Consider the following 27870-nt stretch of genomic DNA (forward strand, 5'->3'; position numbering starts at 1 on the left):
ATAAACGTGATCGCTGACCAGCCGCTGAGTGAAAACAGTACGGCTCAGTGGTGAGGGGCGGGGTGAGGGGTGGGTGCAGGCAGATTATCAGAAGATTTTTTGGGAACATTCGTACATATGCATTTAGGTATCATGATAAACATTAGGATTCTCAGTCTTAATGCGAAGGCATGCTTCGTGTTGCAGACAACTTTTGTTTTACTTAGTATTCCTTTTTTTCTTTCAAATACATTTCGTTCCAAATAGGACTAGCATCAATTCATAGATTTGCAAACAAATCTTTACCACGTAAATAAATGTGTTTAGATAATCGAGATAACCATTGAACCTCTTATATCGCGCCAAAAATAACGTTTCTTGTCTTTGCCTATCTCTGAGAGCATGGAGCGGCAAAGACGCGAGACACGAGTCTCGAGTCTCGCGGCTTCTCCATGCTCACAGGATACGCGTGACCGCACTATCTTCAAGAAAAATAAGAGACTGCTCGGAGTCTGTAATCCGTTCAACCATTTCATAAGAGTGACGCGAGTCTTTTCAATTGAGTGAAAAAGTCACAAACCCATTCTTTACCTCACGAGCGTAACCACTGACCACTCACGAATTACAGAAGGCTTTTCCTTTGACGCGGAAATTGAAATCGTATCGATTATACAAAGTTATGGTGAGTTCCTTTAGAACTCCCGAGCTTGTATTGCGTTGGAAACGATTACAAGGACAGGAAGAAGTCGTTCGTTAGCGAGACGTTCATAATGTCTCAGGACTGCTTTTTGAATAGCAAAGATGGAAAAAACTGTGGTTCATCGTGTGGCTTAAGTGGTTTGGTACGACTGTCTGAATGCAATGACGAAGTAAAACATCATTTGATAAGCTGCCACCTGTCTAAAGAGATCTTAAGTGAAAATGAGCAATCTTGGCAAGGACTGGCTTATTTCACCTCGCTCAGGAGGATAAACAAAAAAATGTGGATTTGCTATAGGCATCGCCACACTTTGGGGAAGTTTTGGAGAAGTGCAAAGGTAACATGTCAGAATCCTGATCATGAAGGTATCAGGAAGTGTATCCAAGGCAGAGATGTAATTACCTTGCATGTCTCAGGACATTCAAAAGCTGTTTGGAGTTATTATTCCAGTTGAATCAGGTAGTCTTCACTAACATTTTCTGTTATCTATTTTTGTCTCGTGACATATCTGCTCGAAAAGAGAAGAAATTCCTTATTAGATGAAGGGTACTTAAGTACACATCACGTTGAAAAAACATAGATCCATGTATAAGTGCTTTTAATTGCAGATGGAAATATGCTCAATGTTGCTTGGTTGATAATAAATAATGTTTTTGTAGAAGATCAAATCACCTGACAACGCAATACACTTATTCATGCGTACGGTTCACAATTATTTGCGGTCAGTTTTCCTCAGTTTGTGTGATTCTCATTAACCGGTATGATTAAATTTGCAGACTAAAACACTCCTTATTTGATTAAGAATAATAAAAGTAAACAGTGCATGTCGGTTTTCAATTCCCAATGGATGCTACTGGGCTTTCCTTTAACTGAGAAATTTGCAATCGCTTACCTCACTTCTCTGGGCCCATGCCGTAAGAAGCACAAGAAAAAAGTTGATGATAGTGAGTCTTGGCTGAGACAAGAAGAATCAGAGAAGAATCTACGGTCCCCAGAAACGCCACTTTTAAACACGAGACAACTAAGGTAAATTGAATGAAGTAGTATTTGTTTTTATTGAAAAACATCGTTCAGATTATAAGATACGCAAATAACTCTCCCCACCGATTTTTTCTTTAATTCTGTTAATCAGAAGTTTCAGTAATTATAAAGGCTTTCTTGTTGATCGTCTTAATAGTAACAGTTTCCAGGATTCAAGGGGAGCAAAAGAGAGAACAATTTTCTGTGCAGCTCGGTAAGGCAACGTGGCAGCTTTATACTTCTTCCGGCGTGATAACGATAATGATGACAACAATGGGAAAAAGCACCGTCCGCTAATAATAACGATTATCATAGTTATAAACAAATCTCAGTTATAGCCCTGAAAAAAGGCTCAGGGAGTCCTTTGAACTATCTACTTCATCACGCCAGAAGTCAAAGTTGCCTACACTCATTCTAAAGTTCGTGCGATTTTACGACGAATTTTTAATTTTGGTGTGTTGCACGCGCGACTTTTGATAGAAAAAACCTGCAAGCGACATAACTTAAAAGTTTTCCTGTAGTTACCTTTACTATGGCACTTACTTTCTAGCTATTTTAGTTGGATCGGTTAAGAACGCCTCACTTTTTCAAAAATTTACCTTGAATTTGATCGGTTTTGGCGTGTGTGACTTAGGCGGACCGATAAGGTGTCATTCAAGTCTTCCTGTTTCCTGATTGAAACGTGATGTTTACGAAAGTCGCCCCGATAGATAAGATAGAGTTATTATACATGGCTGTGGTATTTTTTTTTTTTTTTTTTTTTTTGCTGATTTCCGTAGTTTTTTGTAAATTGTCCTCCAAAGTTGTATGAAATTAAAATCTTGAAAAGTGTCACGACAAGCCTTCGCTCGAGTGAAATTTTATTTCCGTAAAACTCTGAAAAGTAAAGAGATCCGATCAAACGGATTGTTGTGTTAGTATACGTACATGAAAGTCTTACAACACACAAGAAACGAGCGAAATCCGTGTCTCAAGCAAAATCGACCGGACCGCTCTTACAGAGACACTCTTAAATGCGGCTTACGGCACAAACAAGTGAGGCTTCGCACGACTGTATGACGTAGTTCTAAAAATTTTCGCCAATCCTCAAAGGACCCGATGTCCTGCCTCGGAGGTTTCCAAATTTTGGCAAAACAAACAATCTTGTTTTTTTAACCGCTAAGCTGTCATGTTATGCAAGATTTCTCTGAATAAAATTTCATTGGGAAAAGGATACTTCAGTCCGATTGTATTTGGCGTGGGATGGCAGGATTTCTTTCATCTGACCCTTTTTCTTTTGAGGGAAACAAATCTGAGCTCCACTTTTACTAAATGTCTGTGATTCGTACCCTGGGTACGGTTATACTGGTAGCAATTTGGAGAACACATAGCTTCAACGAGAAATTCTCCTCCCATCGCAAGTGTCGAAGCCATCAAAAGTAACGCAAGCGTTAACCACAACGCAAAAGGTCAGGAGGAAAAAAAGGATCCGTTCTTGTGTAGCAATTCGCGCAATATTTTTTTCAGTTTCTTCTAGAGCAAGATGGGTTTGTGATTGACAAATGGATCAATTAGCGGACGTTTGGTCAAATGATATTAGTTTGATGCGACCGCGGCCAAAATTTGGAAAACGCAAAATTATTGCCAATAATTGAGTTGCGAAAAAAAGGAAAATATTTTAATTCGCTCTAATTTAGAAGCAATCTTTCTCAAGTTTACAAATTGGAGGTCGCATTTATTTTACTCTGCTTGCTGACAGATTTTTCAATTAAACAAACATAAAAGCTCGAATTACGACAATATCTTTTAGTGACACTTACCAAGTGTACCACGCCAATGGATCAAGTCACAAGCGGCCCAATATCATATAAATTACCGCACGTATGACAGGTGACACAAGATAAATCCTATGTCACAAGCAGAACTGAAAACTCACTTCACTTTACAGTTTCAGACTCACTCCCAGCGGATGACAACGGATAGTTCACTCGCGCAGAAGCCATCATGTCCACAATATTCCATTTGCTCTTCCTAGCATCTCTTGCAGCCAAATCTTTTTCAGGTTAGATTGTCCTGTATGATATTCTAGTTTTTTTAGTAATTTTGGCGAAAACCTGTTGAGTTATTAGCTTCAGACACTTCTCAGAAAACCACAAATTTATAAGTTGAGGCACAAGTCAAGGGGGTAAACTTTTTTCTTAAGGAAAGAAAGCAATCAATTTTTTATGATTATTTTTTTTCTTCTTGCTGAAACTGGCAGGAAGAACGAAAGGGGCTGAAGAAAGAAAAAAAGAACGAAAAGATAGCCTAAAAAAGTATTTTAATAAGTAAATAAAGTATGAGATGGAGACAGCACAATTGTGTTGCTCTTAAAGTTCAAATGAGCCAAAGTCATCTCTACCCATGGCAAGACTGAATCAAACAGTTGACCAAAATAGATGCAATGAAAACATGCCGTGAGCGAGAAATCTAGTGAAAATTTAATTTTGAGCTTAGAATATAAACTGGTTCTTGTTTTGAACAAGGTGATTCGATTTTTTCCGTTCTTGGTTTTCATTTTAGAAGTCTTTCTTTGCCTCATCAGTTAAAGACTGGCCACGCATTTTGTCAGTTTCCCCATAAAGTTTGCCGGTGCCCAGAAATATTTGGCGCACTTGAGTGAAAGAAACTAAAGTGTTTTAGAAACCTTATCGAGACTTTGTATCCCTTTTTATGCTGAATTGGTGCGGGCAACTAAAGTGGAAAAAAGGGAAATTAATGCTTTTTTTAATTTGGCTGAAAAATTGTCAAATCTGCCATTAAGTCTCAATAACTTTAAAGCCCTTCTTTCATAATTGAAGTGTCTGAAACTGCTGTAAGTCATCAAAGAAAGGTTCTGTCGATTTGTTGTAGTTATCTGAGTTTTTTTTGTAGCACATTGGTAAACCTTTCAAAGTCTTCAAAGAGTTTCCTGATAAAAACAAACAATGGCTTCTTGGCCGTTATGCGGTTTGGCTGAATGAGCTATAAATGATAATTTATCAACTTGAAGCTGTATCAATTATTTGATTTAAAATTCTGTTTTGTTTTGTTACCTTTTTTAAAAATAGAGATGATTTAAGATATTTCATCATTGCCTTTGAAGAAGAATTTGTCTCCAACTTAATTCAAACTTAGAGTTCCAGTTTTCATAAAATTATACATACAACTATCTATTGGGGCAGTGGAAATACATTTATAGTAGGAAGTAAGATGTTTCAGAATAACTTTTTTTTGGCCCAATTTCAAATCGACATTGAGAATCGACAAAATTATATAAATATATCATCTTTTGAAAGGCGTCGAAACCCGAATTTTTCTCAGGCTTCTTTTTAGCAATTTCTTCCATCACATGCAGCTCAAGTTAGCGGACCATATCTTCACTTTTATATCATAAAATAGGTTGTGGTTTGTCATCGTGGTAAATAATAATTTCAAAAAAGAATTATAATCGTTTGCCTCACGATGTGGTCGATTCGGATGTGGAGTTTTATTCATTTGAGAATCAGAAAACGATTAAATCGGAGATTCACAATCGAACACATTTATCAAATGTCAAATGCAGCAAGAAGCCTTACCCCACCAGGGAGAGACATGCAGTGAGTTCTTGTCTCAGTTTAAGTATTGTAATAGCAATTTGGTCAATATCCATTTTATCCTCCTCAATCCAGGAATGAAAAGTGCTGAACAAGATTTGGGCCCTTCTGACCAGGCAGATGAACAAAGTTATTTTCTTAAAGAGGAGTTCCATTATCTGAACGTTACTCAGATCAGAAAGTTCACGATGTTCGACATGTTTCATTGTGCCCTGGCGTGCCTCCGAAATAATTTGTGCCTCTCATTAAACATGGCCTCTTCTCGTGGAACAGAAAGAAAGCTTTGGTGCGAATTACTGTCCTCCGATAAGAACAGAAACGCTGAGAACTACCACAAAAACACGAGTTCGCATCATTTTTCCATTCTGCAGGTAAGAACACTTTAACCATTGTGTTAAAACTCTAAAACAAGGCATTTGCAAGGGAAAGTATTTAAACGTACTTGTTCTCGACGAGTTATGCTCATTCACAGCTATCGCAAGTACTGTTCAAGTATTCACAGCGTGGTCTTAACAGTCATTTCCTCTCTTTCAGTCTCCATGTTCTTCATCGCCGTGTCAAAACAAAGGAACCTGCATCCCGAATTTTAACTCCAACACTTTTGATTGTCTTTGTAAAGAAAGTTTCTTGGGAGAATTTTGCGAGAAAGGTAATCCATGAATATTTTTTAAATATCTTACAGTCTCTCTTCCGTACTTTTTTTAACAGTAGAATACATCTGGCTCTGACATCACACTCTATCTTTCAGCTGTAAAATCATGCAAGGAAATATATGAGGCAAACAAGTAAGAGGCTTTAACTGTTTACTCATTTAAACATGTCTTTGCTAAAATCTTATCATCTGTGTCACTGAAGACGCAGAGGTGGCCAGCTGGTTAAAACCACGTTGGATCTTAAAACCGAGTTCGGCGACATATCAGTCAGGAAGTTTGATGCGTACAAATGATAAAGATTGGTATCATAAGAGAGTCAATGACTTATATAACTTCTCCAATTGTATTTTTAACAGATCAAACGTGAGTAAACTTGTTTCTCTTCATCTGGGCTCACAGCCAACCTCTGTTCTCTGTCACATGGGAGATTTTGGATGCGGAGATGGAGGATGGACACCAGTCATGAAGATTAACGGCAACAAGGTACCGTATTAAACAGCTTTTCCTCATCAATGATAATTACGCTTCGGCAAAATAAGTCTGACAACACTCGAAAAGTTCAATGAATCATGCACAAAATCACATTACGCCCAGTTAGGAAATGAGACTGCTTAAGTTTTTTGTCACTCACCTTGAAATGTTGATGAATATGAAAGTCGCATTTTCAATTAGTTCCGCCATTGTTTCACTGCTTTGTTGAAAAAATTCTTTGACAAAAAGGCAATGAAAGAAGCAGGTTTGTGGTATAAATAAACCTTATAACCAGAAACGCATTCGAAAAAATTTTTTTCAGTCTACCTTTCACTATCGCTCGAATTACTGGAGTAATACAAGTGAATACAACACTGCTGGAGGGGAGACTGGGTTCGACTCACAGGAAACGAAGTTACCTTCTTACTGGAACACATCCTTCTCCAAGATCTGTCTCGGTATGAAGATCGGTGAACGGATCAGATTCATTGTAATCAATATGAAGGCCAGCTCTCTTTACTCACTGATCGCTGACGGAAAACACCGACGCACCTCATTGGGTCGTGAAACGTGGAAGAAGCTCATTGGCTTAGAGGCCTCCCTGCAAAATAACTGTAACAGGGAAGGGTTCAACGCTAAGTGTGACAGGTTGCCATTCGCCAAAGCAAGAATCGGAATCGTTTCCAACAACGAAAATGATTGCTTGAATGGTGACTCAAGGATTGGGTTTGGTACCGGAGGGGAATGGGATGACACCAACACGTGTGGAAACGAGGCTTCTTATGGCCCAGATAATGGAGACAAGCATATTAAGGCCATGGGATATATTTTAGTGCATTAAGAATATGAAAAAAAAAACAAAAAAAACACCGAAGAAATTTTTTTTATTCTAAAGTTTTGCTTAGAATCAGAATGATTGAAACGTTTCAAAGGATAGTAAATCAAAAAGACGAGAATGTTAGAATGTCTCTTCATTTAATGTGTCTGTAAGGAAATTTATATCAGTTGCTGCAACCTTCAAGGAAAGAGTAAACCGTTTGCTGAATTCATTGCATTAAGGCGAGTAAGTTCGCCTGCATGGATCGAAGATTCCGGCTTCGAGCCTCGACTTCCCAGGCTCCATACTTACTTCTCACATTATCTCTTCCCCCTCCCCCTCCCATCCTTAAATGGGAAAATTAGCAACTGTTCAATGAGCGCTTGTTGGATATGAGATGATAAACGGGCTGATTTGGCTACAATCGTCTTATATCCAACAAGTGCCAGTGGAATAATTGTTTTATTAAAAACGCCACAAAACATGGATAAATCTTTCCAACTTTCTTTAGTAAGAACAAACGGAATGTTAAAATGTACAAGAACACTTTCGGTTTAACTTGTCTTCATGCATGCCCATTGTATAATGGCTAATAACCCATGATGGCTAAACCAAAGAAAACTCTTGAAATGCATTATCCAATGATCCAGTTGTTAATAATGATGAATACATGCGAACTATAAGGGAAATCAATGTTAGGGGCTAACCTACAGAGGGATCTGCATCTGGTCGTTGACGAGAGGTTTCTTTAGGCTACGGAAGTGGAGATAGGTTCCACACTCTATGTGAGACAGTGTAGAATGCACACCTATCCTACCTCACCTTTAGAGGCAGATCTAAGAGAGAACTTTTGACGTAGGGGAGGGGGGGGAGAGGAAAGCACACCCCTCCTACCTCATCTTTAGAGGCAGATCTAAGAGAGAACTTTTGACGTAGGGGAGGGGGGGAGGAACGCACACCCCTCCTACCTCACCTTTAGAGGCAGATCTAAGAGAGAACTTTTGACGTAAGGGAGGGGGAAGGAAAGCACACCCCTCCTACCTCACCTTTAGAGGCAGATCTAAGAGAGAACTTTTGACGTAGGAGAGGGGGGGGGGGTCCAAACTTCCTAACACTCCAAAACACAGACATGTTTTTCAAACTTTTAGCTCAGAAATATCGCGAAACAAGAAAATAATAAATAATTCATAATTAACAATTATTTACGGAAGGCGAAATGAATGTTGATGAATAATCTCTGGGACGAAGTCGAGGGGATTATTCAACAATGTTCGCTGAGCCTGAGGGATATAATTGTTTTAATATGATAATTGCTAAGGTGCTTTCGAATTCTGCTCTAAATTGTAGGAACAAAGAAGCATCGCGTATATTTTGTTTCAATTGTGTTGATTGCCAGTATTAAGATAAGCAAACAGTTTGAACAGGCTTATTTAATGTAATTAACAAAAACTTCAAATTATTCTTTTGAAAAAGTGTTCTGTCAATCGTTTAGCATTTTTTGTGCTCTTCGCAATTAAATTTTCTTGTATAACGTTTATCACCTCCTCGGAAACATTGACATAACGCGAGGCAGCCATTCTGAGATTTGGCGCCCCTGCTATAGTTGCCTCGAGCAATGTGATTATAGCAAAATATGACGCAATCCTTGACCAATCAGAGCGCACTCACCTCTATAATAACCAATTATACTAATGTTGTATAGCACGCGATCCTATCTTTGCAAGAATGTTTGTGTCAGATGGGTCCAATGGTTCGATGGGAAGGGGTAACTGACCCTCCCCCCCCCCCCGTCCCGTTCCTTCATTGACTCTGTCATGAACTCATTTGGGGATCACAAACAAACCCAGCGAAGTTCCATTTTGTTTCATAGGAAATCAAAGTGCTCTGTGAGCAAACTCGTCAATTGACACATGATTTTTTGGATTATGTTTAATGCTATCTGGTCTAGGGAATTTTGTAGTTGATTGTCATATCTAGAGTACGAGCAGTAGTTCAGTGTTCGTTAATGTAGCAAAGAAACAAAGTAACGTTGGGATAATAAGGCATTACCATTGAAATGATCATGCTATTGCATTTGACAACGGTGGATGATGTCATGTGTTTTAAACGTATATCTATATATTTCTGTTTCTGGTTCAAAAGAAAAGGTTGGAAGTAAATGTGGGTGAAAAGTGAAATTTACTGTCTATCATTGTAAATATTAGAAAATTAAGGAAATACTTTCTTAATGAAAACATTAACGATTCCCTCTTTATCAAATGAGACAAACGGGAACGAGTTTTGAGTGATATAACTAAGCCAGGACTGCAACCGTCATTTTGGATCTCCGCCTAGGTAGATTTTAGTCACGTGCTGGGCAACGTATAATCAATAACAAGATAGATTTTCATTTCAGGCCTATTTATCAATTTTGTGGTGTGTAACTTTCGCATTTTAGTACGTAATATGTACTTTGAATCTTTAAATTGTCTTGAAACTTAGAAGAAAATTGTTCTTTAAAAATTCACTGAAAATCGGTAGCTAAAATTGTTTGTTTAGGTGTTATTTGATTTTCGTGTTAACTTGTAATTTCGTTAGTCGCCGGCATCTTCTGTTGTTTCACAGAGGAAAAACACACGATACGAAACGTAATGATCGATTTTGTTCTCAATCTCACGCCGTAACAGAAAAAGCTTTTGAACATCTGTAAACTCCGAGCGCTTCGCAGTAAGTGATATTTTCAATGAATCTTCGGATTGTTTTCAAGTTCAAGGATGGTAAATTACAATTTTATGAAAAGCGAAGGTTGTTCTGTTATTTCAGTGTGAATCCTTGCATACCTGCCAGTCGCTGGCGCCGCTTGTTGAAACTAAAACGAAAAAAAAAATTACTTTAAGATTACCATTGGCTTCTTTGTCACCCCACCACTATTCTTAGCAACAAAGGTCGCCATTTCGTTTGTTTATTGCTCGCCAAAAACTATCAAATTCACTCAAAAGCCTAAAATCGAAATAGAGTTTACAGGAATCAACCAATCGAGCGAGCGAGCGAGTGCCATCCCCCACATCATATTTACAACTCGCTCTTGCGCATGCGCGCAATTCACGAGTTAAAAAGGGCTGATCCGGCAGAAACTATTTCATTATTTATTGCAATTTTGTCCATTATAATAAACCTTAAATCATTTACAACATTTCCTTTATATTTGCCTCTTTTGATCACACAAATTGCGCTCTAATTAGGAACTGCAGTCACAAGATGTTTTTAATAGACGCCATGCTCTCAAAGATGCATAAGAGACTATATCTCACAATATCACAGAGGTAGACCCCACAAAAGGAAACATGATTCTTCTCTAAGAACTTTCTTTGATTACTAAGTTCAATACTATAGGCCAGTGCTTTGAACTGTAAAAATAAAGCCTAATTGGCAAATAAAGATCATTTCAAAAGAGCGAAAAAGAATAATTTCAACTGAATTGTTCCACCCTTTTCGAGCTTGAAAAGCTTTGAGGAGGTATGTCTGTTTTATTTGGAACAGTGGGTCTTTTACAGACTTAACTCGTCTGCTCTTAACGAACAAACATTTTTGGATCTTCAGGGTCACAGAGAAGGCGGTCCCACATCAACTTGGATAAACAACGTGTCGTCCACCAAATACCGCCTCGTTTTCAATTTCTCGTGAGACATGAATCTCGCGTACCCACGACCAGGGTTTTCTTCTGCAGTGGGTCTGGCAAAGTTATCTAGTTTCGTATTGGCTCTGAAGAGCATAGTAACGTTCTGACGCTCGTCTAGGCTCTCTTGCTGATCTATAAGCGTAAATGTGACCTTCTGATTAAATGGCCAAGGCAATATTGCGTCGTGTTCACCTCTCATGACGATTACGAACGCAGAGAGGTGAGTATTCCTGCCTGATCCGTCGCCGTTGGGATTGACGGAGAGTTTTAACTTGTAGCCATACTTTCCAGTGTAAAAGGGATCGCTGTCTATTTTATTGTTCCGGCCAACTTTGGCCTGGTGTAATATATCACCGAAACCAGTTATCTTCCATACAAACATCGGAGTTTCCATCTGGCTCTTATGCATTTCTTTCTCCTGTGCTGAAACTTTGAGCAAGAGATTGTTGTTTTCCTTTTTCAGGTCGTCCAGTTGTTTCTTAAGGGTTTTTTTCTCCTCGTCAAATTCTTGCTGCAGTAGGGCGAGCTTCTTGCAAGCGAAGCTCAAATGAGTAGTCGTATCTTCACGAACGTGTGTTTCCAAGTTTCTTCTTTCCACCTGTAAATATAACGCGGCCATTAGGAAACATGTTTCACATTTGCTACGAGTATGGGACAAATTCAAATCGTCTTCCACTCGGTGAAGCTTCGAATCTCAGCTTCTTCAAATTTAGCGGTAGAAAGCTCTACCGAACAAGCTACTTTGTACTCGCCAGCGTGCTGTGACCTACATCCCTTTTTTAAACCATTGTTCACCGAAGGTCTGGTGAATATATTTAAAGTCCTCAATTTTCGCTATTTTCGGCAATACTCAATGAGTCTGAGGAGGACGATTATTTGTGGTAAAATTGCTCGGGTGATATTAGAAAAATTTCCTGTGGTGGTTTATATCAAATTACACCCGAAGAGGTGCTATTAGTAATACTTACTTTCATGTTGCACCCCAAGTCATGAAAAGGACAAGACACTGGCGTAAGGTGGCACTCTGTTTCCAAATGCTTTAACATCTACGAAACACAAAAAGTTGTTTTGTGTGTAAAAATTCCTCTTACCCTAGGAATGACTATGATGTAGATATTTTGGTGAATATTCAAAACCAAAAAAAAAACAACAAGGGAAAGTGGCAGGTATTAGTTTGTTGACAGTTTTGTAACATTGGCTGATAGTTATGTAAACAGAGAGAAAAATTTACACCGATTTCAATTCTACTGACATACATCTAAGTATGTATTTTCCAATTAATGTTCTTTTGGGTCTCTTTACGATCTAACCCACCCTTGAGGGGTATTCTGATATACGGTGGGTCTCTTCACGATCTACCCCACCCTTGGGAGGTATTCCGATTGATATACGGTGGGTCTCTTCACAATCTACCCTACCCTTGAGGTGTATTCTGATTGATATATGGCAGCACTTATCTAAGGATTGAGGAAAAGTAATCCCCAGGGAGTTCTCTCATAAATAAACACTTTTCTTATCAGGACAGACAGGAAGCTAAGAAAATAAAAGAAAGGGCCAGTAGAGTTTGTACCCAAAACAGTGGATCAATATCAGTATCTGGGCAACTGCCCATCTACCCCTTCCCTAACCCAACATTAACCTTAACTTGTTGTCAATTAACTGTTGTTGAGTTAGGGAAGGGGTAGGTGGGCAGTTGCCCAGATACTGATATTGATCCAAAAAAGTTTCATACCAAAAGGGAAAACAGAGTGGTTCATCCCAGAGTTCAGTTTCTTCCCCAGAGTAAGAGGATTGCTGTAGCAGGTACAATGCAGTTTACCCTTAGGATGAAGAGCTATCTCACTTGTAATTTTTCCTGCACCTTTAGAGACCTGTAAAAATTCTTTGGAAATTATTGTAAGGCTTCACTCTGAGTTAAACATCTCTCTTACCTGCTCCCTTGGGACAACTTGTTCACAACCATTGGAACAGTTCAGAGGGAACTTAGGACAAGTTTCATTGTGAATCTACAAAATAAAATTAACAGCTGAAACATCATTTTAATCTTACAGTAGCATGCATTTGTTGCATAGGAGTTAGTACATAATGGAATAATCCCACTGTAAGTATTTCAACAAACTTCCCTAAAAGTTTGCAAATACCTATTCATACCCCAAGGAAATGAGGGTACTGTTTGATTGACCCCTTCACTCCTAACTGATTTTCCTTAGTGTCTACCATACAATTTTTACCATGCTAGTTTGGAGAATTTGGTGTTGGATCAACTAATAATCCCCTAAGTAATATTTTTTGTTATTCTTGTCAGTAGTCTATTTGATGATGTATTGATATTGTAAGAGGAAAATACAGCAGTAACTGCAAACTGTGCTAACACCTAAATCCCCTGGAATATAGAGTGCCAGTAAAAACAACATGGAGACACTTGCATGGAAAATGCCTCTAGAGGGAAGAGGTTGAAGACAAGGAGGAGTAGTGATACTGATATTGCACAAGAAATGTGATGGCTATTAGTTCAAAGTCAGTAAAACAGCATTCAGGTTTCTGTCTGTCACACCACACATTAAGACGGCTTATTCAAGTCTGCTCACATGTTCTTCAGCTTTTGGATACTCTTCTGAGCAAAATTGGCAAGAAACAATTCTCCATTGACACGACACGGCCACATGTTCTTCAATCAGGTTCCTTGCCAGGAACACACGGCAGTTGGAACTTGGACACTGCACAACCTCGTAGGGACAAATCTGTTGGTGGTTCTGAAAGATTCCAACAAAAATAACAATACTTAGCAACAGCACATGGTACATGTATGCACACTAGAAAGCAAAACAATGAAATTTGAAAAAGTAAAAAGTAGTTACAATCACCTAAAAATTATCCCTCACACAAGTAGAATTTTATTCTAAAATGAGCTGCTTGTTATACATGTATGTGTAAGAATGACAACTTTTAAATCTGGTATCATCTACATTAGGGTAACCAGTAGATTTCTGGAAAGCAGATTAAATGTCTTGATGAGACAAGATTAATCTTGTCTCCCTTAGTTTGTAACATCAGACAAGGAACAATACGAATAAAGGCAGTAAGTTTCTAAAGAAACTGTATTACTGCATAGGTGAGAGGGTATAACAGGGAAACTTAGTATTATCAACTGAGTTTGTATAACGTAAATTAGCCACTGTAAAGAGTTTCAAAGCTGAATTTTCAAGTGTTAGCCCTACATCAGCGCCGCAAAAGGTGTGCGTAAAAAAGGTGTGTGTAAAAAAGCATCAGATTAAGACTGTTAACTAATAAAATACAGACAGCTTTGACACTCCTACTCCCTTTTAAATGTTGAATATGAACTTCCATTTCATACCTGTTTAAGCTGACAAATCAAAGGGATGATGATAGACTGAAAGCATGGATTTCAAGATTTTCATATCCCTAGGACCATGCTTGACTTCATGTGCTTTAAGCTTAAGCACCTAAAGTTAGGTTTGCTGGTAAATTAGTAGGAAAAGTTTACCAGCAAGCTAGGACTTAATATATCCACCTCATTTTCTTTTTTTTGAGAAAAAAATTCTGATTAGCTACCTCCACATCTCTGAGCTCTCCTTCCCACTGGCATCTGTTAGGACACTTGACAAAGTAAGAGAGAATCCTTCTCTCGCTTGCCTTATCTGGAAAAATATCCTACAAATAAAAAAAGATTGAAATGATGGATAAGAAAACAGATCAAAATCAAATTTAATCATTCCTAACTGATTGAGGCTAAGATTAATTTTGGGATCAATTTTATTGTAGGAAAGTTGTGAACTTAAGTAACATTCTCTCCTCTTCCACTTCCCCTGCTCTTTCACTTTTAGGTACAAGTAGCATATCTGGGGAACAGAATGAAAGCAGCTAATGTTTCATATATAGAAATTAACTGCAATTACAAAGTTTTCACTTAAATATTCAAATAAGTGAGTACATAATGTGACTTTTTCTAAAGATCTTTGAGCAACTTGACTGAAAAAGGATCTGGTATTAGCAGATGGTTTAAACAAGACATCTTAGTAGTTCGTATAGTGTGATCGTCCGGGTGAGTGTAGTTCTGAAAAGAACTGTTGTTGGTGACACTCACCCGGACGATCACACTTTATGAACTACTGATACTCCTGGGTTCAAACCATTTACTTTAAGACATCTTAGTTAAGAAAAACCAACTTACTTCGGGAATATAGGCATAACAATTACATGTGTTTTTGGTAAAAATAGCCTTAAAATTGAGTGAGATGGAGAATAAGCTTTTTTGTTACAGAAGCACTTGGAATAAACCACTATAGGAAGTACCTTGTCTTTATCCAATCTTGTTCTGTCTAGTGGGCAGTTAGGATGTTGTATTCTAAAAAGAGAGAACTCTCGTCAAAAGAAATACTACTTTGTGATAAAGTAACATTCAATGTGTCAACATTCAATGTATATTTTGTAGGGTAACCATCAAGATAACGTAGTTGTCCTGAAAATGACCCTGATTTCATTATGTTGACGAAGAAAACACTGTTTTCGATTGTGAGATCCTATAAAGACACCACTTGTTTTTCTACGGTAGTTTTTCAAAAACTTCACTGTGAAAAGCAAAGCAACAGAATTTTGCCCGCATTCACATAATGCAGTGACAAGGACAAGAGATTTTACTTCGTGTTACATGCATCTATTTGTGTATTACCACAAAATAGAAGATTTGTAATAACAAGAGAACCGTTCACGTAGTACGACTCAATGACGAAACATTTCTCGCTGGCAATTGTGCAATGTCATCTACCAGAGAATATGCATCCCAAACTTGAAATTAGGTCAAACTTCAAAGTTTTGCCCACCCACTTGCCAGATTTAGGCTACTCTTTTCGGACCTTAGAGCTGACATATCGCAAATGTTTGCGTTGAAACAAACTATTAATTTAAAACACGACTTTCAAGATACGTGCGAAGCTTTTAACTGCTCGGTTTGATTCATTATGACCAGAAGGAAGCTAAAACCAATCAGGATGATTTCATTCGTAACAAGGCTTCAATGCCTCATATTACTCGACAATGGAAATATAAAAACAACTAGAACTCCACAATTGGACATCAACATGAAGTTTGAAATTGCCTTGCAGCTTGTTTTTGTCTCACGAGGAGCTAAGTTCTGCATCAGTTGATTTGGATTCGAACATTTGACTACACTTCTAAAAAAGTTGCATTGATGATGGCATTGGCTCTAAGTAATTACAGAATTATCATCTGTGAAATATGCTTCTTCTTCCAAAATAGGGGTAGTCCTGTTTTATCGATAATTCATTAGGCATTCGAAGATCAATCGACTCACTCAGACGACAGTTCTGGAATAACCATTCCAACTTACCGTTTGAAATGTTCATTGAGACAGTCATGGCAAAATCTGTGTCCACATCTAGTTAACACAGCATTTCTTAAAGGTAACTGGCATATCTGACAGACAAAATCTTCATCTAGTTCTGTAACAAAGTCGTAGTCATAGCCCGATGGAAGTGGCGGCGGACGGCCGCTCTGGTCTCGGTCGGCCATGTTTATGGCAACGAACTTGCGTGACTTTGTCTTGAACCCAGTTTCCTCTCGAAAGAGGAAAGGTAGAAGGGTTGAAATTTCCAGTTGTCAATCTGATGATCATAGTAACTCAAGCTGTGTTCCCATTACGGAAAACTATTTACTATTTTTATACTTGTTTATTTATCATTGTTGATTATCGTTCCAATCCGTTCTTAACCCTTCAAAATCAAATCTTCCGCTCTACTCTCACTTCGCGAGAACAGTATCATCCGTCGAACCGATACGATACAATATGTCAAGCTGTCCTGGTGGGGTCGCCACCTTGCAGTGTAGGGAGTATTTTGGCCCTGTTTCACAGAGACACTAAAGATTCGTAAGTTGAATCAACAAGAGATTTATTGTAGGGTAAAAACCTCCCAACCTTGTCACAGCGATGCTCAAGAATGCAGCGGTTTATTTATATGGCAATTATGCACACTTGGGAGTAAGCTCTTGCTGGTGAGATAGTTCATTCAAAACATACATGTATTTTGCAGCTTCGCCCTGCACGTGCACCAGAAATTATTATTTTCTACCCACCTGGGTTGGTGCAAGGTTCAGCTTCAAATTCAAATCACTTTTCTTTGCTCGCGAACTAAAATAATGGACTTAAAATGTAATTACTTGTGGAACCTTCCGTCAGTCTTATATAAATTCCCGATTTTCTGTTTCCCGTCTCCTGACAGTTAGAAGCCGGTATGTTGCATAAGATTACTTGAATTGTTGCATAGCAACGAAATAAGTTAAGAGAATTGCTTGACAATTTATCATTATCAATTGAGTTGTTAATGTAAATTGGCCACCGTAGAGTTAGAAAGCTAAGCCCTTTGTCAATCGCTCTGACGAGGGGCTGAAGCTCAAAACGTCAGCTTTTCGACTCTTTACGGTGGCCAATTAACGCTATCAACTCAGTCGATAATACTAAAATTACCTTGTTACACTCTCCCACCGACGCAGCACCACAGTTTCTTTAGAAACTTACCCCCCTTGTTAACAGAATTGCTACCGGTATTTAGAGAAAGGAATCGCGATTATTCGTGACACGCCCTGGCGTTTTTTAGGTCTGTTCCTCGTCTAGTTTATCAAAATGTCAGACAAACAGTTCAACAACGCACAATGAAACATTTTAAACACTTTGAACCCCTGCCAGTGACTAGCATCTAATTTCTCCTTACTTATGAATCATGCATTGCGGTCACGAGAATAGAGGAAGTGATTCTCCTCGTCAGAAACTTAGGAGATGCACAGAGAACAGTATGGAGAATATATATCCTGATGTTAGACAGTAAACGGTTGAAACACACCAGGTTACATGTTTGTGACTCCCAAACTAATATTTAGCACCCTCTCCAATCCGACAGCGATGAAGGAACCTCATTTTGAAGGATCCTGTCTACACCCTTGAACTCGTCAACTAAATGATAATTTAAACACAAAGTATTTCACTCTCTTTAATAATATTGAAAGCCAGGAATTCTGAGTAATTCAGTTGCCAAATGTCTCCATTTCATAATGGAGAAACTGGCGACTCAACACTGTGCAAATTGTTCATATCAAGCTGAACAGTTTATTTTGAGTAGGTTTCGATCTGTTTGTGGTCTTTTTAGTTTCTCCTGTACACGCGCTCGCATCCCAGCGGCACATGGCTTCTTAATGATATCTTTCCTTCGACATTTATCTTGTATTTACCTGTAAAAGAAGATTTCAGAAATTAATTCTTGCTCTGACTTTTTCCAATTTTCCAGATTTTGGTGGGAGTTCATCTTACTGTGAGGAAGGGATGGTGGAATTAAAGGCTTAAACCTGTGAACAGCTAAATCAAAAGTTTGGTAATCCTGTTTAAACACACTGACCCTAATCTTTAACTTCTGCCATAAAAAAATAGCTGTCATTGTATATTGCTGTTTCTAACGCTCCTTGTTACTCTCACTTAACTTCCGTCATTATGAAACCAGCGGGGAAAATATCCCGGTTGCGTGCGGTCTGCTTAGAATAACTTGTATAACTTAAGGCCGTTAAATTTACCAATGATAGTTATTTATACTTACAATGTCATCGATCTTCAGAATGCTACGAACTGTCTCGGATGCCAACTGAATGGCACTGGTTGACACGAGAAGCGGCTGCAGAACGTTCTCTTCTAGAATATTAGTAATTGTGCCCTGAAAAACAAAGATATGAACAAAAATGAAATATGAAAAAAGAAAACTGAATAAAACTCTGCCGACAAATAGAAAAAAAAACGCCATACGAGTGAAACTGCCCGTAGCACACGACGTAGAGGTTAACAAGTCAATTTCCTAAGAAAAAGTTATGAAACAATGTATCTCGCTGTGCTCAACTTACTTTTCTTAATGATGCCGGGCACAATTCAAAAACCAAACGCCAAAAGGCCAAACATGATAGAAAACGTCAAGCTATTTAAAGAACTATTGGAGTTGGACAAAGTATAACAAGAATAACAGACTTCTATATGTAACTGTTGTGGAGTAAAAACGGTCCACAAAATATACATTTGAACACTTGAATAGAGTTTCCCGGATCTTACCTTCCTGACGTTTATTCCTGCGGTAGTTTCGCCCTTTGCATGCCTGTTCCTTAGCTCCGTGACTGTAGCAATAGGATTCAGACCAGCATTCTCGGAGAGTGTGTAAGGGATAACTTCCAACGCCTCTGCAAATGCACGGACACAATACGCCTCCATCCCTGTCAACGTGCGCGCATGTTCAGCCAGCTTGATGGACACTTCGATCTCTGGAGCTCCGCCTCCCGCTATGAGAGCTCTGTTGATATCAAGAATCAGAATGAATTAAATCAACTAATAAAATGAATAAGAAATGAACCGGTTGAAGAACAAATATGAAAAATGACTCTGTCCCTGTTAATCCAGTACGAAGTCTAAGTTGTCCAACTATAGGTGTGAGTAACATGCTACGCTTATAAACCTTCTACCATACATATAATCATAGCCAACGTTGAAAAAAAGGAATTTTGTCAGAAATCTTCATATATACATCTTACTACCCTCGCTTTCTTGGCCCGTACTGTAAGTCACAGACCGAGTTATTTCTGCTCGGATTTACGGCCCAAGCACAAGGTTCCGTAATTTAAAGTACGGACCGAGAAAACAAGATTAGTAAGAGGCATGTACGAAGATTTCTGATAGAAATCTCTTTTTTTATAACGTTGACAATTTTTATATATATTTTAGAAGATTTATAAGCATACTGTGTTACTCACACTTACAATTGCATAACTAAGACTCTGGCTTATGAAGGGGAAGATCTCAATTTAAACAAACTTTGAATTTATGGGGCCGCACAGTGAAATTCGGCCCGCTAAACTAATAGATATACACTCAAAGTATAAAGGAAGTACCAGAGTAAAGAAAACTAATCAGTAATCATAACAAGCTTGAGAAAAAGGCTTTGGTACTTGCATATTTACACTCTTCCTCCTTTTGACTCAATGTTTATGGACATTTTTCCTCCCCTACCACATTCAAGGGAAATGATCTTCCACTAAGATATCGTTTTCATGATTCACAAGTTACCTCTTCTTAACCAAGCATCTCACAACACAAAGAGCATCATGAAGTGATCGCTCAGCCTCTTCCAAGACAAGCTTGTTGGATCCTCTCACCAATATGCTGACAGTTCGACCAGGATTGGTTACCCCTGTTACCTTGACTACTTTGCTGGTACCCAGGGGTACTTCCTCCACAAGCTCTGCAGTTGCCAACATCTCTGGAGTGAAGTGATCCAAACTGGCAATTGGTTTACATCCTAAGCTCTGAAATCAAGAAGATAACAAATTTACTGCATTCATTTTCAAAGTTCTGGTAGTGACAACCTAAAATTGTTGTTTAAATCACGACTGACTCAAATCAAGATTAATATCAATCTACTAATAAGTTCTTAACACTTTCAGAAAAAAAAAAACAGCTTACAGTTTATTTTCAGCCGTTTTCCCTCCAATTAAGATTCAACCCTATATAACATTATAACTAATATACGCTTTCACACAAGAATCTTGAGACAAAAATGTGTACCACCTTTCCAGTAACCTCTATGAACTTCAAAATGGAGTTCTTTGGCTACATCTTTCTACTATTTGTGACTATTTTCCCCTGGATTGCTTGAATAAATTCCTTAGCCCCACAAGGTTCACTTACCTTGCATATGAATTCTATTTCATCTCTCTCTATGTCCCTAACAACAAGAATCTTCATTTTGTTCAAGAAATGGAGGGCTAAGTCACTGACAGCATCTCTGTAAAACAGAAAACAGCAGAGAATATTAACAGAGATAAAGATAAAAACTCTGCAAAAATTTACACTTGTGCCTTCTTTGCCTGGTCGTAAAATAACAACCCAATCAACAACCCAATCTACAACCCAATCTACAAATAACAAACAACCCAATCTACAAATAAACACAAAAGCTGAAAAATGTGCACAACATACCTTAGAATAGATTTTTGGATGAGCAGAACATTACATCCTGCCTTTTTTATTTTCTTGCAGATATCAAGGATGTACTGACGTTCCTCGCGTAGCACCCTGTCCATCTGTGTGTAGTCACTAACTATTACTTGATTTTCCATCTGATAGGAAAACAATTCATAGTCTGGTCAATTAACCCTTTACACCCTAACATCAGTGTGCATATTCTCCATACTGTTCTCTATAAATTTCCTAATGTGCTGGCAAGGAGAATTCGTTAAACAATCTAGAGATTCTTCAGTTGGTGATCATTTCCTTTATTCTCATAACCTTAATGTTTGATTCAGGGGTGATATTGAAAGGAGAATTTAGATGCTGGTCACTCTCAGGAATTAAAGGGTTAAAAAAGGTTTCTTTAATATGATTACTGTGAATTCTTGGGGTGATTTTAACTCTGAATATAGTAAACAGAAAATTGGTCTTGTTTATATTAACATCAGAAATCTGTACAGGTTTATTTTGCCTAGCCTATCAGCAAAATCAGTGCACCCCCATGCTTGAAAAACTGCTTATCTTTTATTAAATTAGATACAGATTTGTGAATTTTACTTGCTATCCACACAAAGTTATCAATCCATTCAAACTTACATCTGTTTTTGGAGGAGAAATACAGAACTGTATAAGTCCAATTTTGGCTTTCTCCACTTGCGATATTCCTCCAGCCAAATGGCTGATTTTTTGTTCCAGAACAAGACCCTCCACCAGCTCTGTATCATCTACTGTGCCACTGAAAAACAAAACACAACCATCTCAGTGAAGAAGGTAAAAGAATTGTTAACATTGTTCAAGACCATGCCAAGACAAGAAGAGGAAGCAAGAGTTTCCAAAGATGAGTTAATAAAAGCTCAGAGTTAATTCCACAATTCAAGTTATTTGTCTGACAGTCATGTCACAGACAGGAATTGTGATATCATGAACATTCAAGATAGAAAATTTTCTGAACCAAAACATACTGAAAATATTCACTATGGTAAAATATCAACACTATACAAGGAAACAGCTCAGACAGCACTCAATGGTGCAGATTGATTAATCACAGAAGAATATTATGGGGGCAATCATTTGGTCATCATAGCTGTACACCAGAGTCCTAGCACACTGTACCCATCTTTACAAATCTTCTTACAGAGAAGCAATTTTGCAGCCTAATGTTGCTACATGGAATCAGAACTGGGAAAAATTTAAGCAAATCCATTTTAATGACATACCCTAATTTCTGCACAACTCGGATATCTTTAAGGTTAACATTTTCAGCTGTTGCAGGATCAATGACTCTCAGGACAGCATCAACCGTGATTGGTGCCAAGAGATTTGAGTACTGAGAGACAACCTAATGAGGAAATGAAAGGAAGTATTAAGACCACAAACAACATCTAAAGAGATGGCAAAATCTCAAAAAAACACTACTCAGATTTAAAGAAGACAAGAATGTCAAAAAAATGCTTTCATGCTGCTTAAAACCTGCTGGAAGTAGAGTGGAGTAGAGTTAACTACTTGACAGTACTTAATTAACACATAATTGGTGCCAGCCCCATCACCTTAGAACTGAGGGATGTCATTGCACTTTTCAGTAGAGATGCTCTGTCACTTAAAGCAACTGGCATGGACATGGTTGTCAGTATTTCCACTGCCTTAGCAGCTGCCTTCTCAAAAGATTCAGATACAGTGGTGGGGTGAATTCCTACAATGATGAAGAAAGACTGTTAAAAAAAGATCAATGCGTCTGATCACTTTAGTGTCTTTATTTTTGTGACATCTTTCTTACTCTGGAAGGCAAATTTCCCAGTCCAAATCTTGAGGTACATTTGTACATCATGCTCTCAGACCAGACTTTAAAGATAAATAATTTGTTAGACTCTAATCAACGTTTTCTTTGTCTTTTGTTTTACCTCTAGGACCACAAGTAATTAAAAAGAAACAGGAGGTAAACAAGTTGGTGCAGATATACTTTAAGAGTTCTCTCACCAAACCTTTCTCACATAATTTTAAGAGAAGTTGTAGGTTGCCTTAAGTGACCTTACCATTAAAAGATTAATGAAAAAGTTGTTGGGGGCAATCATTTTTTTCCTCCCTCTCATCTGAATAACAAGCCATTAGTTCAAGCAAGCTATTAAATGAAGAGGGTATGATGTCATTCTTTGCATTACACTAAATGTAAGTAACTCAAGAAAGATGCTAATGTTGCTCAAACTATCTAGCCAAGCACATTTAAAGCGATAAATCTTACATGGTGTCTGTATCTAATTTCCACACACAATTAATCCTTGTAAGGCATATGCAGTAACAAGATACCTTTCTCCAGTAGTTTAGCACTAGCACTGAGTAAGCTTCCAGCAATCACTACTACAGTTGTTGTACCATCTCCAGCCTCTATGTCTTGTGCTTTAGACAACTCTACCAGCTAAAATCACAATAATAGATATATAATTTTAACTCATGTGGTTTAGATGGTACACAAAAGCTGTCAGTAGTATCAAAACCTAAAACTCATTTATGAGAGAAAAGACAACAAATTTTTTACTGCATAACACACATAAGCACTAGTTTCATTGCAACTCAAGCAGTCAAGCTTAAAAATGTAGTCCTGGAAACAAGTTACTGCATGAAAAAAATTTATAAGACTCTCAAGGCATTATATATATGAACACAGCAGATACATTAATTCATACTTTACAGATGGTCTAAATGTACAACTGTACACCTAACAAGCCCATGTTGATTGCTTCTATTGACTTTAAACGTATCAGTTACAGTAAAGTTGTTGGAGCAACCATTTGATTTCTCCCTCCCATCTGAATAACAAGCCAGAAATGTGGGCAAGCTATTTAATGAAGAGGGTAAAAACAAACACTTGGTACAGATTCGCATTTTACATCAGTAGTGGAGCACAGCATGTAACTCCAGCAAGAAACATTAAATACAAATTTTGCAGTAAAAATTATATGCAGTTTAATGTAATTTAACAGAGTTAACAACAAAGAGCATCAGCTTTCTCTAGTAGTCTGCTGTTGTTGCATATGCGTGTGCGTGGGAATTCCGTGTACTCTTCATTTAAGGCTTTCTTGTGAAAGCTTTGAGTGTGAACTTTCAGCATTGTTTGAAGTGCCAGCTCATTATCCAGGTAGTTTTTCTCCCTCTTCCTTCCCTCTTTCCACTGTTTATTCAGTGTGACTGGTGCCTGTTTCCCTTTCCTGCCTGAGAGCTCATGGCTGAGTTGTCAGGATTTGCCAGCCATGGGAGCAGTCTCCATCTAGGAGCTGGCTGCCAATAGTGGAAGCTCCTGGATGTCTTGGTCACCCAACCTCCACTTAGTGATGCAGTTGTTAATCATAACTAACTAACTTTTTATATCTTTCCACTCCCTCTACTAACAAGAAACTCTACTGTATATCTCAATATGGATAAATAACCACTTTACCATTCTTGCAGCTGGGTGCAACACCTGCATTTGCTTCAAAATTGTGGCACCATCATTGGTGATTGTTACATCACCATTTCCACTTTGGATCTAAGACAGTAGCCAAGAACACAAACAACAATAAGTTCAATTTTTTGGAATAAGCATTGTACTAAGCTGTACAGAGGGATTTGTTACAATTCCTTTTAAGTGAATATGAATTAGAACATAGACCAGTATCCCATCACCCAAAATATCTATAAAAAATGCAAGAGAGTATATGAGGCTGACTAACTCATAAAGCTACAAAGCTTAAGGCTGTGGGGCTTAAAACTTGATTTATTAACCTTTTACATCCCATCATAGTTTGGGTGATCATTTCCTTAATTCTCATGTCATTACTGTGCAATTCAGGGGTAATATTGTGCGGAGAAATTAGATGCTAGGAATTCTTAAGGGGTCAGAGGGTTAAGAGATGGAAATGGAAACATCTCAAAGTTGACGGCTGGAAATCAGTCAAAGTTGCCGGCTGACAATCTGGCTGAGTGCCAAAAAAAACTGAAAAATATATTTCAAACCTTTTTTTTCCAGTCTGGATAATTTGTCGTATCAAGTCTGCCATCACTTCAATTTCGGATACGTTACAAAAATTCAACATTTAAGCCAAAAAGAGGCTTTGTGCAACCATACAAAGTGAACACGTTTGTTTCACCAACAAAACTCCGATAGTGACAAGACTGCATAGCTCCATTGCTACATGTGGCTGTCACTCACCATTTTGTCCATCCCTTTAGGCCCAAGACTTGTTCTGATCGCATCTGCAACAGCTAAGAACGCAAAATAGTTCTCTTGTAAATCCTCCCGTTGTAGATATTGAATCACGGACAGAAATACTCACCTTTTGCTGCTGTGATGTTACTCATACGAATCTCGGCGGGCTTATCCTTGTCTTTGAAAGCACCTTGTTTATTTCCATCTCCAGCGTTTGTCTTCGCCTCAGGCATTGTGAATAAATTCCTCAATTAATATCCTTACTCTTTAACGTGTAAACTTTACAATCAAGTTCTGTAGCAAGACGATGAAAACGGATTCTATAGGAAAACCTAATGCTTGCGCTTAAGAGAGCCACACCAGCTGAAAAGAGCTCTGCATAGACTGGTGCTAGATGACTAGAATTCATGCAGGCTTACATAACGTGTTCAATAAGGCCTACAATATGGCGTCTTCCTCTAACTCAGAAGAGAACAAGAAACTTCCTCCGTTAGAAAAGTTACCTGAGGTAGTGGAAGAACCAAAACCGGTTTATAAGGAGGTATGGGTATCCTTCTTGTCTGTACGTGATAAATATATTTTTGTACAGCCTGGATATTATGGAAAGTAGGGTCACCGTGTGCAAGTCACACCGCAATTGAATGTGTACAAAGAGTACAAATTGTACTGTATCGACATCGTGCGATTGTGTTATTTTTTGAGTTGGTTACCAAGTTGTAGTGGTATTTCTTTGATTATTATTTAATTATCTCCCAGATCAAATTTGTAATTCTCCTTACTGTCAACCGTACAATTCTTATAATGTTAGTTCAGAGAATTTACTTTTGGATTAACTAATTTTCCCCAAATTTATATTTTTCTTTATTCTCATCACTTATCTGGTTGATATTGTATTGATATTGTAAGGAGAAATGGTCACTCATGGAAGATGAAGGGTTAAAAAAACTAATGAAATTATGTAACCTGATGGTTGTTTTCATCCATAGCCTCCTTTTTTAATTTATGCATCTTTTTCACATTCATCTTCTTTTTCTTACACAGGAAAATACCAATGACAGTTGGTCAGCATTGGTTAGGAAGCTTGACATAGAGTTTAATGAGGATTGTGTGAGTTGTAAGTTCATTGGTGCATCAGTGTGTTATGTTTGTGGATACATCGCGTTGAATACTGTCAAGACTATCCCAGCTTCGAACATGCCAGCAAAGGTCATGACTGGATTATTTGGTGTGGGTATGTGAGACTTTTTCTTTGATGAAAACATGCCAAAATCTTTTCTTAAAAGTAAATGATGAAACAATCCTTGCAGTTGAACTGCATGTATTTAGGGGATTGCAACTAAAGAAGCCTGAAAGTATTAAGGCATTGATACAGTTTGAACCTGTGCCCACCAGATCATAGTTGGGTACTATTATCAGCGTGAAGAAAACTGAAAAAATGTGCTTCATGGGGTTCAAACCAGAATGCATTCCTCCCTCATTTAGGAACACTGCATCAATGTTACTTTAATTATTCTTTCACCTAGGACTTTTTGGGATTGGAACGCTCAGACTTTTTAAAAGTCCGGCTGAACTGGCGATCGACAGACCCTCGAACAAGAGCTCAGGCAAGGACAGTGGGTGGTGACAATGCTGTTGAAAAATATCCATGAGAGAATAAACTATTGTTACTATAAATGTAACTTCCTTTCATGTGTTACTTCATCTGTCAACCCTATAACACCTACAAGGAATTAACATGTAATTTCTCCTTGTGATTCAAATACATTATCTGGCTAACAGGTAATGAGAACTGAGTTATTTATCATTTGGAAGGTGTTATTTTAATAGAACACCAAATTCTCCAGTCTAGTTCTCAAGGTAATGTATAGCAGTCAGAAGGGAGACTTACTTGTTGGATCTTGGGAGTTAAAGAGGTAATTGAGGAGAAACATTTGTAACAACTGTAAATCAGAAAACAGCAGCTTGTAAGATTCGATTATAAACTGCTGTTATGGAAATTGCTTTAAGGTCCTTTTATGAAGGGACCTTACAGCTTGTCAGTATTGAAAATAGGACTCCATAATCTGGCTGAAGTCCAATCTACTGGACAAGAGATGTTTTTGGAGAGCTTATGTTACTTTTGTCTTTAAGTATGTATGTTAAACATTTCCAATGATGCATAATTTACTCAGCATTACCCAGAAACACAGTGGATATGGACTGTAGATTATAAAATGCTAAAAACAATGTTTTCAGTAATTTGATTGTAAGACATATCTCTGTTAAGAAGTTTTGAACAATGGAGTTCTAACTGAACATTTTAAATACTCAGGATAAAGTTTTTGAACATTTCTTTCTTTCCTTCTTTTTGTAGATGATTCTTGTAATAGCCCTCTCCCACTTTCTCCAGGCCACCTTACCCCTCCCCCAATACACCTACCCTGCCCATCACTAGCAAAAAAGGTAATTGCTCTTTGATATCACAAGATTTATTCAAGAAATCAAAACTGATATTAGAGATCAAACACTTCCCATGAGAAGAAGATGAAAAGAGCTTGATTTCCATTCATGTCTATCTACTACACCATTAAAATGTGGTTTGGAATTTTACTTTCCTATTATTATAATTTTTTCTGCCGTTTATTTCCCTCTCTCTCTCTCTCCCTGAAAAAAAATATTTTCAGCCAAAATGCGTTAAAAAAAACTCTTGTGCCTTGTACTCCTAAAAATTGATCTTAATTTGCGAAACGTAAAAAA

At 37.9% G+C, this 27870-nt stretch overlaps 4 protein-coding genes across 4 annotated transcripts; 2 read left to right on the top strand and 2 right to left on the bottom strand.

Moving 5' to 3' along the window:
• The first annotated feature begins 5413 nt into the window (after window positions 1-5413).
• Window positions 5414-7257, top strand: LOC131781459 (uncharacterized). The gene is made up of 5 exons (XM_066170019.1): window positions 5414-5663; window positions 5827-5941; window positions 6041-6077; window positions 6302-6428; window positions 6739-7257. Exons 1-5 carry the CDS (start codon window positions 5481-5483, stop codon window positions 7255-7257), a joined length of 981 nt encoding a protein of 326 aa, XP_066026116.1. The 5' UTR covers window positions 5414-5480.
• Window positions 7258-10686: 3429 nt separating this feature from the next.
• Window positions 10687-16442, bottom strand: LOC131781428 (TNF receptor-associated factor 6-like). The gene is made up of 7 exons (XM_059098081.2): window positions 16260-16442; window positions 15206-15257; window positions 14465-14563; window positions 13480-13644; window positions 12823-12897; window positions 11860-11937; window positions 10687-11489 (listed from the first exon to the last, which is right to left on the bottom strand). Exons 1-7 carry the CDS (start codon window positions 16439-16441, stop codon window positions 10815-10817), a joined length of 1326 nt encoding a protein of 441 aa, XP_058954064.2. The 5' UTR covers window position 16442; the 3' UTR covers window positions 10687-10814.
• Window positions 16443-17899: 1457 nt separating this feature from the next.
• LOC131781407 (T-complex protein 1 subunit delta-like) lies at window positions 17900-25508 on the bottom strand. The gene is made up of 13 exons (XM_059098053.2): window positions 25262-25508; window positions 25138-25190; window positions 24385-24474; window positions 23259-23367; window positions 22505-22647; window positions 22175-22296; window positions 21555-21693; window positions 20928-21067; window positions 20637-20733; window positions 20016-20254; window positions 19011-19245; window positions 18511-18624; window positions 17900-18151 (listed from the first exon to the last, which is right to left on the bottom strand). Exons 1-13 carry the CDS (start codon window positions 25365-25367, stop codon window positions 18137-18139), a joined length of 1602 nt encoding a protein of 533 aa, XP_058954036.2. The 5' UTR covers window positions 25368-25508; the 3' UTR covers window positions 17900-18136.
• Window positions 25509-25567: 59 nt separating this feature from the next.
• LOC131781446 (uncharacterized) lies at window positions 25568-27465 on the top strand. Its single transcript, XM_059098101.2, has 3 exons — window positions 25568-25675; window positions 26176-26365; window positions 26658-27465. The coding sequence occupies exons 1-3, from the start codon at window positions 25580-25582 to the stop codon at window positions 26756-26758; spliced, it is 387 nt and encodes a 128-aa protein (XP_058954084.2). The 5' UTR covers window positions 25568-25579; the 3' UTR covers window positions 26759-27465.
• Window positions 27466-27870: the final 405 nt, after the last annotated feature.

Source organism: Pocillopora verrucosa, chromosome 7 (genome assembly GCF_036669915.1).
Source record: "Pocillopora verrucosa isolate sample1 chromosome 7, ASM3666991v2, whole genome shotgun sequence".
Lineage (NCBI taxonomy): Eukaryota > Metazoa > Cnidaria > Anthozoa > Scleractinia > Pocilloporidae > Pocillopora > Pocillopora verrucosa.